The sequence below is a fragment of the Otolemur garnettii genome, unplaced genomic scaffold (genome assembly GCF_000181295.1).
Source record: "Otolemur garnettii isolate 467f Iridium unplaced genomic scaffold, OtoGar3 scaffold00018, whole genome shotgun sequence".
In the NCBI taxonomy this organism is placed as follows: domain Eukaryota; kingdom Metazoa; phylum Chordata; class Mammalia; order Primates; family Galagidae; genus Otolemur; species Otolemur garnettii.
Genome location: NW_003852413.1, coordinates 19,133,977 through 19,151,637, shown reverse-complemented (window position 1 = coordinate 19,151,637; position 17,661 = coordinate 19,133,977). Strand labels below are relative to the sequence as shown.

The 17,661-nt window shown below is 54.2% G+C and overlaps 1 protein-coding gene across 2 annotated transcripts in view; it reads right to left on the bottom strand.

Annotated features, from left to right (window-relative positions):
* Positions 1 to 2,050: 2,050 nt before the first annotated feature.
* Positions 2,051 to 17,661, bottom strand: part of ARHGAP27 (Rho GTPase activating protein 27) — a 30,104-nt gene continuing 14,493 nt past the window's right edge. The window contains exons 1-16 of one of the 2 annotated variants that reach the window (XM_023511268.1): positions 15,051 to 15,236; positions 10,244 to 10,639; positions 9,600 to 9,785; positions 9,273 to 9,353; positions 9,116 to 9,199; positions 8,712 to 8,779; positions 8,012 to 8,102; positions 7,421 to 7,525; positions 5,223 to 5,321; positions 3,920 to 4,031; positions 3,641 to 3,763; positions 3,445 to 3,543; positions 3,130 to 3,207; positions 2,902 to 3,036; positions 2,637 to 2,742; positions 2,051 to 2,536 (exon numbers count right to left, since the gene is read on the bottom strand). In XM_023511268.1, coding sequence (XP_023367036.1) covers positions 2,359 to 2,536; positions 2,637 to 2,742; positions 2,902 to 3,036; positions 3,130 to 3,207; positions 3,445 to 3,543; positions 3,641 to 3,763; positions 3,920 to 4,031; positions 5,223 to 5,321; positions 7,421 to 7,525; positions 8,012 to 8,102; positions 8,712 to 8,779; positions 9,116 to 9,199; positions 9,273 to 9,353; positions 9,600 to 9,785; positions 10,244 to 10,639; positions 15,051 to 15,107 — 1,998 coding nt within the window. In that variant the 5' untranslated portion in view covers positions 15,108 to 15,236 and the 3' untranslated portion in view covers positions 2,051 to 2,358. Of the gene's footprint in view, positions 2,537 to 2,636; positions 2,743 to 2,901; positions 3,037 to 3,129; positions 3,208 to 3,444; positions 3,544 to 3,640; positions 3,764 to 3,919; positions 4,032 to 5,222; positions 5,322 to 7,420; positions 7,526 to 8,011; positions 8,103 to 8,711; positions 8,780 to 9,115; positions 9,200 to 9,272; positions 9,354 to 9,599; positions 9,786 to 10,243; positions 10,640 to 15,050; positions 15,237 to 17,661 lie in introns of those variants that run through there. The other variant, XM_023511267.1, reaches the window with a different exon arrangement.

The following is a 17,661-nucleotide window of genomic DNA, read 5'->3' as shown; positions in this document are numbered from 1 at the left end:
ATAGCACTCAACCCCAAAGCAACTGAGTGAGACTCTCACAAAATAAATAAATAAATAAAGAAAGAAAGAAAGAAAGAAAGAAAGAACTTTCCACTCAAGGATCCTTCAGCTCGTTGTCCTGGTAACTCAAAGTTCTCAGCCACAGGCCCCACATGCTCTGTCCCCTGCCAGCTCTCTAGCTTCACCTGGTGCCCATGCCCACTGGCTTGCTGGGCTCCAGTCATGATGATCTTCTCTCAGACCTTGTTCTCCCCACAAGCTTTCCTGCCACAGAGCCTCGCACATGCTATCTTCCCTTTGACTAGACACCCGGCCCTGAACTCCTTGCCTGCTTGACTCCTCTTCATTCTTTACCCCTTCACTCAAACGTGGCTTCCGCAGAGGCATCTTGGATCCCTGGGCAACAGTCCCCCCATGACACACCTCAGAGCACCCTGTACTGCTAACTCTTGTACAGCAGTGAAGCAAATAATTGGCTGGTTAAGATCTGTCCAGGTCCACCCTTAGACCCGACTGACAGGGGTCCCTGCCATGGGACCTTCTCTGTCTATGGCTCCCAGGATGAGGAATCTGTGGAGCCCTCTCAAAGGCGAGACCCTCCCTTTTAGACCATGCTCCCAGTATGGGGTACCCCACAATGTTCTGCCCAAATAGATGCAGACCCATTCCCTCCAAGGGTCAACTATGTCACCAGTAGGGTGGTCAAGAGGCAGCTGGTGGCAGGAGGTATGAATGGTTTGCATACATGGACTGGAGTGTTCACATGTGAGCATGTGAACCTCTCCTTGGGGCAAGATGGCTTTGAGGGTGGGAAGATGAGGGGGCAGGCTGAAGGCCAGGTCAGCTCTCCTTATGCCAACCATCCTGGCAGGGAACTTAGACGTCAAAGAAGTTTAAATTAGAACCTGGCCTTTTAGGTCATTATGAAAGCATATCTGTCAAAGTAGGAGAATAGAACATACTTTATTTAACAGTTGTTAGCTTGATTTATAGCTTTTAAATGTCTGTACATTTGGTATGAGGTCTCCATGTACTCTTGCCCTGGCCCCGCTGGCACTGGGGGTGGGCACGAGTCAGCCTCACCTGCCAGACCAGATGTACTCTTCCTCACCCCAGGGCACAGTGCCTGGCACAGAAAAGCAGACAATAAATATTGACTGTGACAAACAAATGAGATAATCCAAGTAAAATGCCTGGCATGGTACAAATGTCCAATAAATATTAGCTGTCATTGTTGAATAAATGAACAGGTGGGTGGAGCTGGAGGCTGAGATCCATTCGCTGAGGTGGCTCCTGTCTGAGGAGGGAAGGGGTAGCTGAAGGCAGGCTTCACACTTCCTGGCTTGAGGTTTCATCCTCTTGCCCCCCAATCCTGTAGCCTCTCCCAGCTCTTCATGGCAAGGTGGGCATATTTGGCAGAGTGCCAAGAAAAGCTGGGGGGCTCCTACAGTGTTTTCTCCTTCCCCCAGGAGAAAACAGCTGGGGCAGGCTTCCTCTTTCCCTTCAGAGACCTACTCCAGCCTAGACGGAACACACACAGTTTAGTCCTTTTGCTTAGCTCACAGGCCCATGCTGGAGGTTAGGGGTGGATAGATGAAAGGATTGATCCCCCTGACCTCAGGCTGTGCTCTAAGATGAGAAGAGACTTTTCTGAGGAGTCAGATCATTTACTGAACCTTGAATAGATCACTTGCCTCTGCAAGCCTCAGTCTCCTCATCTGTAAAATGGGATGGTGTGTGGAAATGGTGCACTTCAATTGGAGGTTCAGGGTATTTAGCTAACATAAAGAACCCTTGCAAAGAACACAGGTGAGTCAGGGAGGGCAAAAACACTGAACCCGAACAGGAAACTGGTCCACAGCCAGCCTGACAGAGGATCAGCAGGAGCCATCCCTGAAGCCTAAGGAGGGTGGGTTCAGCTGGAGGCCTGGGCAGTCATGTTTCTACAGCAGGGAAGTTGCCATAGCTGCTTCATGACTGCCACAGGGCTGGCGCCCATGGGTCTCAGTGAAGGCCTCTTTGAGGTGAAGGCCTGAAGAAACTAGGAAGCCCCTCACTAAATTTCTCATTCCAGCATGGTCCCTCCCAGAAAACTCCCCGAATACATACTCCCCCACAAGCATGGTAGACCGCTCTGTGATAGAAAACAGAATCCAATTAACCTCCAAATAGGACATGCCCAGGGGGTGGGGGCGGGGTGGGGGGGATCACATTTTGTGAACTGCCCACCAGGGGTCACCATATCCTCAGAACCGAGGGGTTACAGAAGTCACACCTGCCTGCAGACAGGTGGGAGGCAGAGGGTCTCAGAAAGTCCAGCTGGGTGACCTCCAGTGGCCCCCAGTCCCCAGTCCGCAATCAGTGAGGGGGGAAGATGTCTGAGCACTGCCGCAGGATGAGCTCCACCACCTGGTTCTGGAACACCATGGTCATGGGCATGCTGGTTTCTTCTACCTCTGGTCGGAGCAATGTGGGTCCGAACACGATGGCCACACTCTGCACTGACATGCGATTCTGCTCGCCGTGCTCGATCACCCTGCAGCAGGGCGAGTGGAATCAAGCCCCAGAGCTGAAGGGAAATGTGGGGGGTCCTGCAGGAACCTGCCTCCCCATTCCTGCCCGTTTGCCCTGCTCACCGGCACAGGTGCTGGAAGAGCAGCTGCAGTGTGTCGTGGTTGGGGGCAGGCAGTGAGCGCACCAGGTCCCGTACACAGTGGCTGCGCTTGGTCTGGTCCTGCAACTCTGGGCAAGGGAAGGGTCAGGAGGGAGTTGGACGGGGAAGGAAGACAGGGAGGGTGGGCTTAGTGAGGGGAGAGGGCTCAGAGCCCAGCTGAGTGGGTGGCCCAAGGCAGGACAGCCTCACCCCTCCCCTATCTGCCCCCATCTCCCATAGGTGCTCACTGATGGCCGCGATGAACTTGTGGAAATGAGAGAAGGGGAAGAGGGGCTCGGGCAGCTCCCGAAAGAAGAGCTTCAGAGCGCCGGTGATGACATGCACGTCCTCCCAGCGCCCGTCGTCCAGATCGAGGCGCTCATCTGCAGCCAGAGGAAGGGAGGAGGTCAGTGCCCCTTTGCGCCCTGAGGCCCTGGGGCGGGGGCGGGGGAGGGGGGACAGGGGACAGGCCTCACCGTGGTCCACTTTGTAGCGCAGCTTCTGGATGGTGGCCAGGTTTCCACTGATGCGGTACAGCCCGTCGATGTCCAGCCCTGGGGCAGAAAGAGGAGCTAGCTCCGGGTTGGGTTGGGTTGAGTGGGGCGGGGCGGGGCGGGGCGGGGCGGGGCGGGGCGGGGTTGGGTGAGGCTGACGCTCCTACTATGATACCTACTCAGGGCCTTCCGTTCTTTCCACTCAACCCAGCACCCACCCAGGGGTCTCCATCCTGTGGTCCTGGCAGGAGGATCTTGGGCGCCCGAATGCCCCGCCCAGCACGCCGCCCCACCTACCGCGGGCCTCGACGGTACGGATGCACTGCTGCACAAAGCGGGGGACCCGGCTCCTCTCGCGCTCGCACAGCGCGGCCAGCGCGCAGCCGAACACCTGGTCTGGGGGAGAGGCTAGTCAGCACCGCCCAGCGGCCGTCCGGCCCTGCCCTGCGCCGCCCAGGCCACCCGAGCCACCCGTGGCCACGTGTCCCGGTACCTTTGATATAGCCCTTCTCCCGCAGCGACTGCAGCGTGGGCCGCCTCTGGAGGAACTTGCGAAGTTTCTGCCGGACCTTGCTTAGGTCGCTTTCCAGGCCCCCGGGACCCAGAGCGGGTGCTCCTGCGGCAGGAGGAAGTGGGACTGTGTGAATCAGTTGTTGGCATCTGTTTGTTGGTCTAGCAGGCCCCAGAGGGCAGTCATCACCTTCCAAGAGAGGTCTCCCGGGGAGGTCTGATTACCCCTGTTCCCCCTACCCCCGACCCCGCCGTGTGCCACCTGTACTCAGTCGCACATCATCCTCTTTCTCCTGCCAGCTTCCCAGGCGCTCACTGGACCCAAAGTCCACGTTGCCCGTCTCGTTCTCCTCCTCCGGGGGCAAGTCTGCGGACTGGAATCACACAGTTTCAGAGAGGCAGGGCCTTGGGTCAGCGGGGGCTCCTTTCTGGGATGGGGTGAGGAGCCTGAAATGCCCTCCTAGCAGGCATGCCCCCCCAAACCCGTCTCTCTTTCCTTAACCAGGTTAACTCTGCTCACCTCTGCTATGGAACCTCAGAACACTAGCCTCCTTTAGCTGCCCGGAGCCCTAATGGTGTTGGAACCAGTCATCCTGTTCTCCCCTACCCACCTTCCAGTGCCTGGCCCCCTCTTCCCGTATTTTCCTCAGCTCCTGTGGTGCACACCATTAGGTCAGCGTTTCTCAGTATGTGGCTCCCAGTTCTGAGCTTCTAACTCCAGCTAGGGCCAGAGCACTATCAATAACTGCACCAATATCACCTCCTTGGCTCTGAATTCCTACCTCTATCACAATTGCACTCAGTGGCTTGGCGCCCATAGCACAGTGGTTATGGAGCCAGCCACATACACCGAGGCTGGTGGGTTCCAACCCAGCTCAGGCCAGCTAAACAGCAATGACAACAACAACAACAACAACAACAAAATAGCTGGGTGTTGTGGCAGGTGCTTGTAGTCCCAGCTACTTGGGAGGCTGAGGCAAGAGAATGGGTTGCTATGAGCTATGATGCCACAGCACTCTACCCAGGGCAACATAGTGAGACTCTGTCTCAAACAAACAAACAAAGAAAAATAACCCCAAAAAACTGCACCCGGTGTTGGTTCATACGGAATTATGGGTCAAAAAGCCCCAGGTCATTTCCAGTTCACTAGTTGCCAGAAGGGACCTGCCCTATCTCTACTTACGCCATTGATATTTTGAAACTAAGAAATGGCCAACTCCTGAAATCAATATTTTTAAACTTTACCTTCTAGTTTCAGCCTGCCCATTCCAGCCTGAAGCTGGTCCCCAGAATATTTACTTTTCCTCCTGCCTCCCTTGAAGTGGGAAATTCCTCTAGGATGATATGCCCCCACCCTTACCTGGGCCACCCCAGGGCTGGATTTACAGACTCACAGAAGGCAGTTTCTTTAGCAGCTTATTCTGACATCCCAGCCACGTAGGGAATGACACTTACCCACTGGTGCCACAGAGCTAGCTCTCTGTGTCCCATAGGGGGCACAGACGCCCTCCACAATAGCTGGCCACTCCTCCCCACTGGCCCGAGAGCCCTCAGGCTCTGCTTACCAGCTCCTGGATGCCCTGGGCAATGGCCTTGTGCCAGGTGCTGATGATGGCCTCTGAGTCGTGCTGGATCAGGTACTCCGAGCCATCTCGGCTCCGTAGCTGGAGGGATACAAGTCACTGGGTCATCTCTGGTTCCCTGGGTCTTCCCTGAGGGTTGACCCTGAGAAGGGTGAGTACAGAGATGAAGGAGATCTGTCTTTACCCCCAGTAATTTAGAGCCTAATGGAGCCAGGGCCTCACTGCAGGCCAAGGGCTTCTGCCTCACTTAAAGCAGTGGGTGATTGCTTCTCTGTGTCACAGATGACCAAACTGAGGCATGGTAATACAGCTAGTGGTTGTACAGATCTGTACATGGAGTACAGATCTTCATGGCTCAACTGTCTGCTGCATTTTCCCTGCCTTATCCCACCATGGGCGATGGGCCATGGGCCATGGCAGGCCTCACCCAGAACACTGGCCTGCAGAAAACCAAAGGAAAGAAATTTGCTGTGGGAGAGCCCGGCCACTAGAATGAACAGAGAAGGAAATGCAGGGAGCGAGGATTTGAAAGCAGATCACAGGTGATCCCAGAGAAAGTGAGTGCCCCGCCCCCAGCCCTCTCTCATATGCATACAGAGGACCTAGAGTGCTGTCCTACCCACTTTTTGCAGCCAGGAGTCTCCACCCTCTGTCTCCCACACTCCAGCCTGGGCAACACATTCTCTTTCAGCCCACTTCACTGAGAAGCATAAATTAAACAAACACTGGAGGGAAACTTGCTACGAGCCTGATGCACAAAGCCCTTTCTCAGTGGATGGGAGCTTGGATGGGTCCCTGGTCAACCTCTGGCTCTGAGGACCAAATAGTCCAGGTTAATGTGAATGCTGGGCTGTGGCAGCTCACACCAACCCAGCCCTTTAGGTTGAGTGACAGAGGCAGCAGAAACAGTCTCAAACGGGGAACACCTTCAAGAATCAGAGAGCACTGTGTTTTGGTCACCCTCCTTTTAAACTTATACATAAAAACTAGTTAAACTGCTTTACAAATGGAAGAAAAGACAAATGAAAAAGAAAAGAAAAACATGCCCTTGAAGATACTAGAGACCCTTCAGAGGCAGCCCCCTCAACCCTGGTGGGGATCACCCCAAAGAACAGTCTCACACCACTTCTGAAAAACCTTCGTATTATTTTTGGAAGCTCTCTCAAAACACAACCAGTTCACATTTGAAAGTTTCATACAGAAGCCAGAGCTGTATTACTACACAGCAATGTATTTCACAAAACATGCATCCTGTTGAACCCACAGGCAAACTGAGTTCTAGCGGCTCTTAGGGGGACTGATACTGAAATTTTCTGTGGCTAGGGGTCCTCGGGAAGACCTGCTGTGCTAAGAGTTAGGAAGAAGCTTTGACCCTGGGGGTAGGCTTTATTATTATTTTGTCAACAAGAGCCACGTAACTGAGAGGACTTCTCTTTTCACCTTAGCTACTAGGAAAACTGGAGCCAACTTTTTTCTACCACCACTGCCTTGGCACCTGGATATCATGTGCCCCTAATTCCTCTCCACCTTCAGCCTATCTTTCACTTGTTTTGCCTGGTCCTAGTTCTACTAGTTTACCACATGTGTTTTTGTTGTAACCTGTCTCAAAATATAGGGACTGAGGTGAAAGGAAGGAATAGTTTAAAACAAGACAGCACATGGACAGTGAAGGGTGTGGCACTGGGAGGACCCCTGCCTATGTCTTCTCTCCCTTCTCCCTTCCTGCTGGGGAGGCTGAGAGGTGTGTCCACTGTCCTGGCTTATTCACTGCGGACCCAGTCTAGTCAGAAGCTGGGCTCTGGGCCAGGGGGAGGGACCTGGGGAAAAAGAGCAGGTTTCCCAGCCCAGCCTGTCAGAGTAAGCAGCCAGGGACCAGGAGGTCCCTGTTTCAGGCTGGGATGAGGGTTGACATTCTAGGTGGGACAGAGTTCCATCTCCCAGAGACCTTTACTTCTCACCATCCTCCAGGGCAAGAACTGTTAACTCCACTTCTGGAGAGGGAATTGCAAAACCCATGATGTCAGAAAGCCTGGACAGTTCCCTGACATGGGGCCAGCTTTGGCCTTGAGCCCTGAGATTTCTAGCTCCAACTCTTTCCAAGTCCTCCTTCTTGGGGCTTGGCTGAGGGTCCCTGGACATTAGGAAGCCCCTTCCCTCCTTCACCCAATCCCACCACTCACCTCCAGCACATTCTTCTTGCTGGATTTATCTTTGGGTGCCCAGGACAGAGAGGCCCCCTTCAGCTCTACTGTGTACTCAGGGGTGGAGAGCTTGGAAGGCTGCCTCTGTGGGACAGGGAGGGTTGGGGGCAGGGTCACAAGAAGCCCTCAGGTCAGATGGGCCCGCTACAGCACCCTGGATCTAGGGACATGATTTGGGTCACTGGTGTGGCCAGGCAAGAGCTCTGAGTGAAAGAATCCCAAGGATTCCTAGAACCCAGAGATCCTGCTGTCTGGCTTGTCCATTGCTGTCTGCCCATACAGGAGAGGAAGGAAGGAGCAGAGCCCCCATCCCCGTAAGCAGGAGTGTTTAGCCCTTCCTCCCCCATCCTTCTTATCCTCCAGCCTGGGGCTGTCCACCCTCAGAGACTGCTCTCCATCTCCAAGGTGGCCACAATTGCTTGTCCTGGGATTGAATCTGCTGTCATCACCTGCTCCTTGCCAAAGCCCAACTCCTTTGGCACTCATGCACCTATCTCAGGCTGGTCTTTTCTAAGCCAGAGCAGACAAGAACAGACAGGGTAGTCCCTGCCCTGGGGGCCTGGGCCTCACCAGGCCACCCGAAGCTGAGGTCTTTGAGTCCTTGAAGAATGTCAGCACACCACCCTCCAGCACTGTCCATGAGGCACTCCAGTGCTTCTTCCTGTATGGGTGTGGGAAGCAGAGTTGGGCAGGACTTCGATTTTGTCCTATGCTAAGGGCCCCCTGTCATCCCCAGGAGTAGGGCACAGAGCTTAGGAACACAGGCCAGGGCACCTGACTCTGAGGGGTGGACTCCCAAATCTAACACATGGTGACCAAGTGACTTCAGGCAAAGCACTTTAATCTCTCAGTGCCTGTTTCCTCACAGGACCTCTTATGAAGTCACTATGAAGATTAGTGAGAGTCTTGGCACATGGGAAGAGAAGGTCATCTTTATTTTATTTTATTATTTTTTTTGAGACAGAGCCTCAAGCTGTCCCCCTGGGTAGAGTGCCATGGCTTCACTGCTCACAGCAATCTCCAACTCCTGGGCTCAAGCGAGTCTCCTGCCTCAGCCTCCCAAGTAGCTGGGACCACAGGCGCCCGCCACAATGCCCGGCTATTTTTTGGTTGCAGCCATTATTGTTGTTTGGCGGACCCGGGCTGCATTCGAACCTGCCACCTTAGGTGTATGTGTCTGGCGCCTTAGCCACTTGAGCCACAGGTGCCGAGCCAGAATGTCATCTTTAAAGCCCACCCTGCCCTGCTGTAGATGCAGATAGGTGCTTACCGGAGCCGCTTTCCCTTGTCCACTGTCCTGGTGCGATGGAGCACCCCTGCCTTGTCCAGTGTCTTGATCTAAGAGACAGAAAGGGAAAGAGGGGATAGTTCTGAGGGTGAACCATGGGGACGGTAAGGGGGAGGCAGGAGCTAGTTTTCCCTCATTCTCACTCCCCGCAGGCTAAGCCTGGATCTTCATCAAACTTTCGTCACCAGCTCAGCCTCCTGGGCAGCCCACAGCAGCTGTCACAGGAGAGATTTTCTCCCAATTGCAAACCTCATTCACCCCTGGGAGGTAGTGCTGGGATCTATGGAGGAGACAGATGTGTCTCACCCAGTCCTTGCTCCCAGAATCTCCAGAAACCCATTTCTTCAGGGGCAGTCCTGCCAGGGCCTTCATGCCAACCCTGTTACCTTTTCCTCTGGGGGGCTGGCCTGGGCTGGAGTGTCACTGTCTTGGCCAGATTTGTGGATGCTTCGAGGGGCAGGGACAGGGACCTAGAGAGAAAAGATGCTGTCATATATAGTCTCTTCCTCTCTCTCTAGCATTCTCCTTTCCCCAGTTGTTTACCTGGGGCAGCTCCCACCGGACGGAAGAGTCCTCTGGGTTGTAGAAATATGGCTTCCCGTGCTGGTCCTCCAACTTCACCCACTGTGGGGAGAGGGGTGATCAGGGCCCCTGTCCAGCTCGTGAGAGAAGAAGAAAAGATTCCCTCCAAGCAGGGTCCAGGACAGCACCAGGGAGCTTTGAGGGGTAGATGCAGGTGACTCCATGTCTTGGGCTGGCCTAGGGTCCTCGTGGGAGCTGCAGTTTAGAGTACTAAGGGGAACTACTAGTAAAGAAAGTTGAGGGATGCAAACCCGTGGATGACTGGGTCCATCTACCCACTGCCCCTACCTGCTCTTGGGTGAAGTGGTTGGTATAAAGCGTCTGCTTGTCCTGGCTGATGTGACAAGACCAGCCGGGGGGTGTGGTCAAGGGGGGTGAGGTGGGGCCGGGCTCACCGAGGGAGCCCACGGGGGAATAATCTTCCTCTGGGTAACTTGTCAGCAACTCGGGGTAGTCCGTCTCTGGGGTGGGGGGCTGCAAGGATCAGAAGGTAGAGTCAGAGGCTCTCAGTGCCAGTGCTGCCTCATGGCCCCCTCTTTTTGTACCAGACCCACCCTCATTCCCTTGGGTCCTTGGGGCTAGGGTGGAGCACGAGGCATAGCCAGGTCTCAGAGATAGCCCCGCCCACTCTGGCCCATCCCATCCTCTGGCCCTTGGTGCTGTGAGAAGCAGGAGGTGGGGCCAGAGGCTCTCAGGGATAGCCCCGCCCCTCACCCTCGGGACTCTGGGAAGCAGGAGGCGGGGCCAGAGAGCTCCCAGATGTAGCCCCGCCCACCCAGGCCCTGCCCGGACCTTTGGACCCCGGGCTGTGGGAAACAGGAGGCGGGGTCAGAGGGATCTCAGAGATAGCCTCGCCCTCGCCATTCCTGATGGGGTCTAGGTGGAGCAGGAGGCAGGACCGAGGGGTTTTAAGAGGTCGTCCAGCCTCTCACCCTCTGGTCCCTGGGGCTGCCAGGGCTCAGGCTGGGTTGCATCTCCAGCTCGTCCTCAAGCTCGTCTTCCCAGGCTCTCTCTCCCGTCAGGGGGTTGTAGAAGAACACCCTGCGGCTCTCCTCATCCCAGTATTGGCCCCAGTCGGTGTCTAGGCTCTCGTGGCTGCCCACCGAGGCCGGGGAGGTGGCAGGACTAGCGGCACTCTCTGCAGCCTCGAAGGGCGACTCCCAGGTTGTTACGCCCGTGTCTGGGTTGTAGTAGTAGGGGCGCCCGGTGCCAGCATCGGTGTGTGTCTCCCACACTGGGCTGGGTTGGGGGGTCTTGGCCGTGTCCGGCGAAGTGGCCCGAGGCTGCCTCTCTATGTTTGCATACACGGGCTCTGCGGGTTCATCCACCTATGGGAGGAGGAAGGGTACCAGACTTTCAGAGGACCCGTGGGGTCACACAGTCCTGACTTACTACTTGCCACTTGACGACCTTCAGAAAGTCACACTGCCTTCCTGCCTCAGTTTCCCCAGGTATAAAATGTCTGCTCTGCCCATTACAGAAATTGTAGTGAAGAGAAAATGCGATAGCTCACACCTCTAATCCTAGCACTCTGGGAGTGGGAGGTGGGTGGATAGCTTGAGCTCAAGTTCCAGACTAGCCTGAGCAAAAAGTAAGACTCCACCTCTACTAAGAATAGAAAAAAACAGGCAAGAGAATTGCTTGAGCTCAAGAGTTAGAGGTTGTTGTGTTATGACACTATGGCACTCTACCTAGGGCAACAGATTGAGACTCTCTCAAAAAAAGAAAAAAAGAGAGAGATAATAAGGAAACGTTTTTGAAAATGTTTTTTAAAGTATTTAGTGCCCTAGATGGATATTTATTAACAATAATAGAATACCAGGTGGCATCTGTGGCTCAGTGAGTAGGATGCCGGCCCCATATACCAAGGGTGTTCGGTTCAAACCCGGCCCCAGACAAACTGCAACAAAAAAATAGCCGGGTGTTGTGGCAGGCGCCTGTAATCCCAGCTACTCGGGAGGCAAGATAATCACCTAAACCTAGGAGTTGGAGGTTGCTGTGAGCTGTGACACCGGACTTTATCTCTAAAAAAAAAAGAAAGAAAGAAAAAGGAAAAAAAACCAATAATAGAATACCAATAACCCAGATCTCACCACTATGCAGTCACAGAGGCAAGTAAGATGTTGGGCAGTAACAGAGAAGTGGCCTGGGACCCACATTTTGGTGGTCCCCATCCAGAGCCCTGTGCATTCTATAGTCCCTAGTAAAAGCTCCCACCCCCCCCCCTTTCCCTCCCAGTTAGAAAGCTCTGGGTTTGGAATAAACATGGCCTCTGGATTTGGGGCTAGAATTTTTCAATGTGGAATTTGCAGGTGTCAGAATCAATTCCAGATGAGAGAGAGCTGATAGCCAGATGGGTTAGAAAATGAACAGGCAAAGAGAGGTATAGCCCTGTTCCCCTCCAAAAGAAAGTGAGGGTGGCTGCAGGGTTCAGTCCCCCAGAGTGTGAGATTGGTCATGTTTATCACATGATTCACACCTCAGGACTCCCTGCTGGCTGCAGGGCAAGGTCTAAGTCCTTAACCAAGCATAGGAGGCCACTACTGCCTGCCCCTGCTTCTACCTTATTTCCTGCCACTCCTTGCCCCTTGCCTTGAACTTTAAGCTCCAGTAGCACCAGTTGCTAGAGGTCCCCGCCCTTTGCTGTGTCTCCTGCAGGTCTGGTTCATTTACAGCCTGCCCTGTCCTATTTCTGCCCCTTTCATATCTGATTCAGGACTCAGCTCAGGTGCCATGTTCAAAACCTTTCCTGAGATTCCTCCCATGTGCCACCAACTTGTGGCCCAGTACCCTCAGGCCACCAGAGGGATAGATAACTACATTATTTAACCCCAAGCAGCAGAACAGCATTCAGAGATTAATACTGCTCTCTAAGAATACATAATGCCCAAGGGAAAATTTTTGTGTTTTTAGAAACCTTCCAAAATGCTAACAGAGGTTCCTCTCTGAGCAGTACGATCATAGCAATTATATTTATGTTTTGTTTCTTCTTCAAACTTTTCTGCAGCCTCAAAATTTCATACAATAAAATGTTTAGAAAATCCTAGAAGTTCCTCTATTGACTGTGACATGTTCACTAACTCTAAACTCCTCAAGGGGGAAGCATATCCTGCTCAAGGTAGCCTCTGCCTGGGTCTTAGGCAGGAGCCTGAAAAAAACATTTATTTGTTTTTTCAGCAAACTGATGCGAAAAAAGAGAGAGAGAAGAAAAACATCCATTCGTCCAACAAAGATGTGCCTGCTCTGGGTGAGGGACTATTCCAGGCAATGAACAAATGGACACAAATCCCTGTCCAGGTGGGGCTGACTCTCGAGTTCACATGAGTGTAAATGGTGGTGTCAGGGGCTGATAAGTGAATGCACGGCATGCCAGTGATGATCACTGCTCAGCAAGAAAGCAAAAACAGTCAAAGCAGGGGCATGAGAATGTCAGACACTGTGCTGGTCTCAGGTACACCGGGCAGGGAGAGCTGGGGACACCAGCCTATCAGTTCCTACTCCTTCCCCTAACCCAGCAGTTCTCAATCTGTGGGTTGCGAACCTCTTGGGGGTCGAACAACCCTTTCACAAGGGTCGCCTAAATACATCCTGCATATCAGATATTTACATTATGATTCATAATAGTAGCAAAATTACAGTTTCAAGTAGCAATGAAAATAATTTTATGGTTGGGGGTCACCACAACGTGAGGAACTGTATTAAAGGGTCACAGCATTAGGAAGGTTGAGAACCACTGCCCTAACCCTTCCAGGCTCCTGAATGTCAGAGATGGGACCCTCTATGCCACTTCCTCTTTTTTCTTTTTTTTTTTTTTGAGACAGGCCACAAGCTGTCCCCCTGGGTAGAGTGCTGTGGCATCACAGCTCATAGCAACCTCCAACTCCTGGGCTCAAGTGAGTCTCCCACCTCCGCCTCCCAAGTAGCTGGGACCACAGGTCCCAGCCACAACGCCTGGCTATTCTTTTTGGTTGCAGCCATCATTGTTGTTTGGCGGGCCCGGGCTGGATTCGAACCCGCCACCTTAGATGTATGTGGCTGGTGCCTTAGCCACTTGAGCCACAGGTGCCAAGCCCCACTTCCTCTTTTTCTCTCCCTACCATGGCCCTCAGGTGCCGTGTGGCAGTTCAACCACAGTAGGCTACTCACCACTCCCAGCACAAAAGGCATCTTCCTACCTCCGTGCCTTGCTCCAGCTGCTCCCATGGCTCCCTCAGCCTGGAATTTCCTCCTCTCATCCCTGCCTACCCAGACCCTGCTCCTCCAAGGCACTGAGCTTATAAGTCTCTCTGGGGAGGGGCTTAACCGCTGGCACTCTGCTCATCAGAGCCCAGTGGCATTCTGCCTTGCTGGTCAGTTGTCTACCTGTCTGCCCACCTTCTCTGCCCCCAAAGGCAGGATTTTCTTGAAACCAAGACCCAAGATGATGTGGCTGATTCCATTTGTCCCCTAGAAGCTGGCCCAATACCCCAGAGCAGACAGCAGAACTGCCCCAAACACTTAACTGCTTGAGTATACAACTCAACCTCATGCCAAAATTCAGCAACAAACACACAAATACACCTGACACTCTAGAAGAGACAGGGTGAGCTCTGGGCAAGAATTTCCTGAGAATGAAGGTTTGAACTACAGAAACTAAGAGACTTCTCAGGAGGTCAGGATGGAAGCGGGGGATAGAGGAAGGCAGATGAACCAGACACACCTCCTACCTACCCCAGCTAGACTCACTGAGTCAGTGGCCTTTCTTATCCCTGGGGCAGGGGTTGCAAGGGCCCATGGGGGATAGATGAGCCAATGAGGGAGCTGGGCTCTTTGGAACAGAGATTGTCACCTGGCAGACTACAGGCCATGGCTCTGAGTCCACAGGGGTTCCCAAGCTGATGGGGCTGATGGGACTTACACACAGGAATATCCCTACCTGGCACAGAGGAGATTTGGTAGGGGGGAAGTTCAGTTCCCCACCATGATGGGGCTGTCAGAAGGAAGAGAAGATGCACTTGCACCCCTCTGAAGGAAGCATTTGGAGGACTGGGGCTGCCTCAGACACAGGCCGCTTCTGGGGTAGTGAGGGGCCCTTGCTGGAGGTGGGAAACAGAGTCCACTTCCTGCTGGGGATTCTACAGCCCTCCACAGGGGCTGAGCTGCAGCATTGTTGAGGTCTCTTCAACTCTAGAACTCTCCATAGACCCCCACAGTGCTAAGATAGAGCTGTGTTCCTCTTTCAGCAGAAACTCAGCTGGGTTCTGACCAGCTCCTGGAGACCAGAGCTGGGGCTAGGTCCTCTATACCCTCCAGCCTTCAAGTGGTTACAGGAGGACCTGACACCCCTGCCCCAGCTCATGGAGGTCCAGACAAGACCCAGATGCAGCCATAAATAGAGACCTCACTCTTAAGCTTTTGGGTCATATCCTAGAGACAAGAGGCCTCCCCACCTCAGGCCAAAGCATGAGCCAAAAGGGACCTTGGTTCTTGCCACACTAGACTGCCAGTACCCCAAGCACTTCCTCACAGTAGCATGTCCCTTGTCTCTACTTCCCTCCCCTGTCCACAAGCAGGTAGCACCTCTGCCTTTCTTGCCCAAACTGACCACCTCTCAGCTAGGCTGGGCCTCTGAGAAAAAAAATAAAAGATGAGATGAACCCCAATCTCCAGAAGACTCCCTGCTCTGAGCCCCAGCTTACCCGGCTCCTAAGAGGAGACCCCAGAGGTCCCTCTGCTACCCCTAAAGCCAGCGTCCCCTACCTGTGTCCGCAGGGTCCTACTCTGCCTCCTGGTCAGTTTGGCGATCATGTCTACCATCTCAGCCCCTCTGAGCCACTGGGATGGAGCCCTGGGAAGATTTGGGGGGTGGAGCACAAGGGCACAACCCCAGGGCTGGCACAGAGTGACAGGGAAACAAGAAGTTGCCTTGAGATGGCGGGAGGCTGAGACTCCAGCCCATTTCCTGTCAGGGCTGCGGAAGTGAGCGCTGCCTGAGACAAGGCGGGTGGGTGCAGGGCCTCAGGTTGGGGATAGTTTATGCTTCCAGAAACACCACTGGCTGTCCCATTTGATTCTCTGGTGACTGAGGAACTCTGACTGCCAGGCCCAGATACAGCCACAAGAATCTGCTGGGGAGGGGTGTGTTGCACGGATGAGGCAGGCAGAGGGGCACCCACCACCTGCCACTGAGTGGCAGGACAGGGCTGGCCTGGAGTAGCTCCTGGGGCGGAAACAGGACAATGAGAGGCTATCAACTCCCCCAAGGCCCCCCGGAGGATGTGATGGGAAAGAGGAAGCTTGTGGGGGCAGGGGAGGGGTTCCCAAAGAGGAAGGGGTCTGGACAGATGCGGTATCAGAAGGAACCAGTGTCTGGATCCTGCCAGCCATGCAGAGGACAGGAGGGATTCTGACCACACCACTATCTGCCCGCCTGACTGCCTGTCTGTCTCCTCCAGACTCGGTCACCAAGGCACTGCACAAGCATGTTCGTGGCCCTCCCCTATTCTGTAAAGACCCAGAGAAGGGGGACAGGCATCAGCTGCCCCTCCTTACTGAGGTCAGATCTTTCTCCTGGCCTCCCCTTCCTTCACCCTGTCATTCAGCTCCCAGCCATGCATAGAGGACACAAGCATCGAGTGAGAAGCTGTGGCCCCTCCACCAAGCCTTTGGGGACCATCTTATCCCTCCCGCTCCCTACCAGAGGGGCTTCCTCCCCAGCCCCAAGGGCCAGGCAGCAAGCTGCCAACCTACTCCCCCATCAAGGGCCACAACCCTCCCAGCTCAGGCTCTGATCTCACCCTCTCACCTTCAGGCCCCTTCTTCCATTTCAGTGATCCTTTTGTTCCCTCATTCTCCCTTCTCCCCAGCCCATGTCCCCCAGGCTCCCCCTCTCTTGTACCCACTAGGGGCTCAGAACAAAGACACCCAAGTAGAGCCAGGTATGGTGTGGATTTGGGGTGGGGGACACCTGGTGAGGACACACTGAAAGCAAGTCTGGGCCCCATGCCCTACTCTGCCCTGGAAACTGTGATATCTCTCGCCACACCAACCCCTGTGCCCTGCTCAGAAATCCAGACCCCAGGGGCAGACTAATCCCCTCCTATACACACACACACACATACACATATGTACACCCCATGGGTCACCAAGACAGATGCAGCCAGGCCCAGAAGCAGGAATAGCCTCTGTAAATTCCAGTCAGTGCAGCCAAAAACTCTGAGCCCTCAGGGAGGAGCTGGGGGTAGGTGGGAGAGAGGGCAGGTGTGGAAGGTGGACTAAGGGGGCAGGGCCTCCCTGTGGCAGGAACTAGTCAGTGTGTGATGCTGGGACCACAGAACTGGCAGCAAGCATCTCACCTGCTCTCTTCCCTGCCAGAGGTCAGGTCCACATGACTGGTTCCCGCCTGCACTGCAGGTACTGAGAAACTTACTTGGTCACAGAAGGTGCCTCCTAGACTCTGTCTGGGCCTCTCCTCCTCCAGAGAGAGGAGGTGATGACCACAGGGCTCCCCAGTGGGGTCCTCCACCCTCAACCACACCCTCTTGCCTCTGAAAGGCACATGCAGAGGAGGGGAGTGGCAGGGGATATACCAGAACAACCAGCTGCACAACACCCTGCCTCTCCCCATCTGACCTCACCCTCCCTTCCCCCTAGGAAGGGCCGGGGCAGGAGCAGGTGTACTAGAAAATCCTATCCTCTGGGGCTACAGGCAAAAGAAATGCCCCTACACAAACCCAGCCCCTGCCAAACTGCAACAACAACAAAAAATAACCGGGTGTTGTGGCAGGTGCCTGTAGTCCCAGCTACTCAGGAGGCTGAGGCAAGAGAATCGCCTAAGCCCAGGAGTTGGGAGTTGCTGTGCGCTGTGTGACACCATGGCCACCATGGCATTCTACTGAGGGCGATAAAGTGAGACTCTGTCTCTATTAAAAAAAATAAAAAGGAAAGAAATAAAGAAAGGAAGGAAGGAAGGCCCCTACACCAGGGACTTGACCCTGGGACTGGCTCAGAGGGCAGTGAGGGGACATGACCCCCCCCCCCCCCGTTGACTCAGTAGCTTGCTGTGTGCCACTTGGGCTGGGTGGAGGAAGAGCAGAAAGGAATCATCAGCTTTGTCTCAAGGACCTCAACCGTGTTCACAGGATGGGTTCTTCCCCTGGCTGCACCTAGTCCAGCCAGGACAGAGACTGGTCTCCCCCTGTCCACCTCAGCCTGGCTTGGAGCTATCTATCTACCCATGTGTGCGGCTGAGGGTGACCCTGCAGGGTTGTGGTCCTCAGGCCTCACAGTATTCACCTAGCTCAGCCCTGAGATCCTGATGGACTGGCTTGGGCTGGGGCCTGGGCAAAGTATTTTTTTTTTTTTTTTTTTT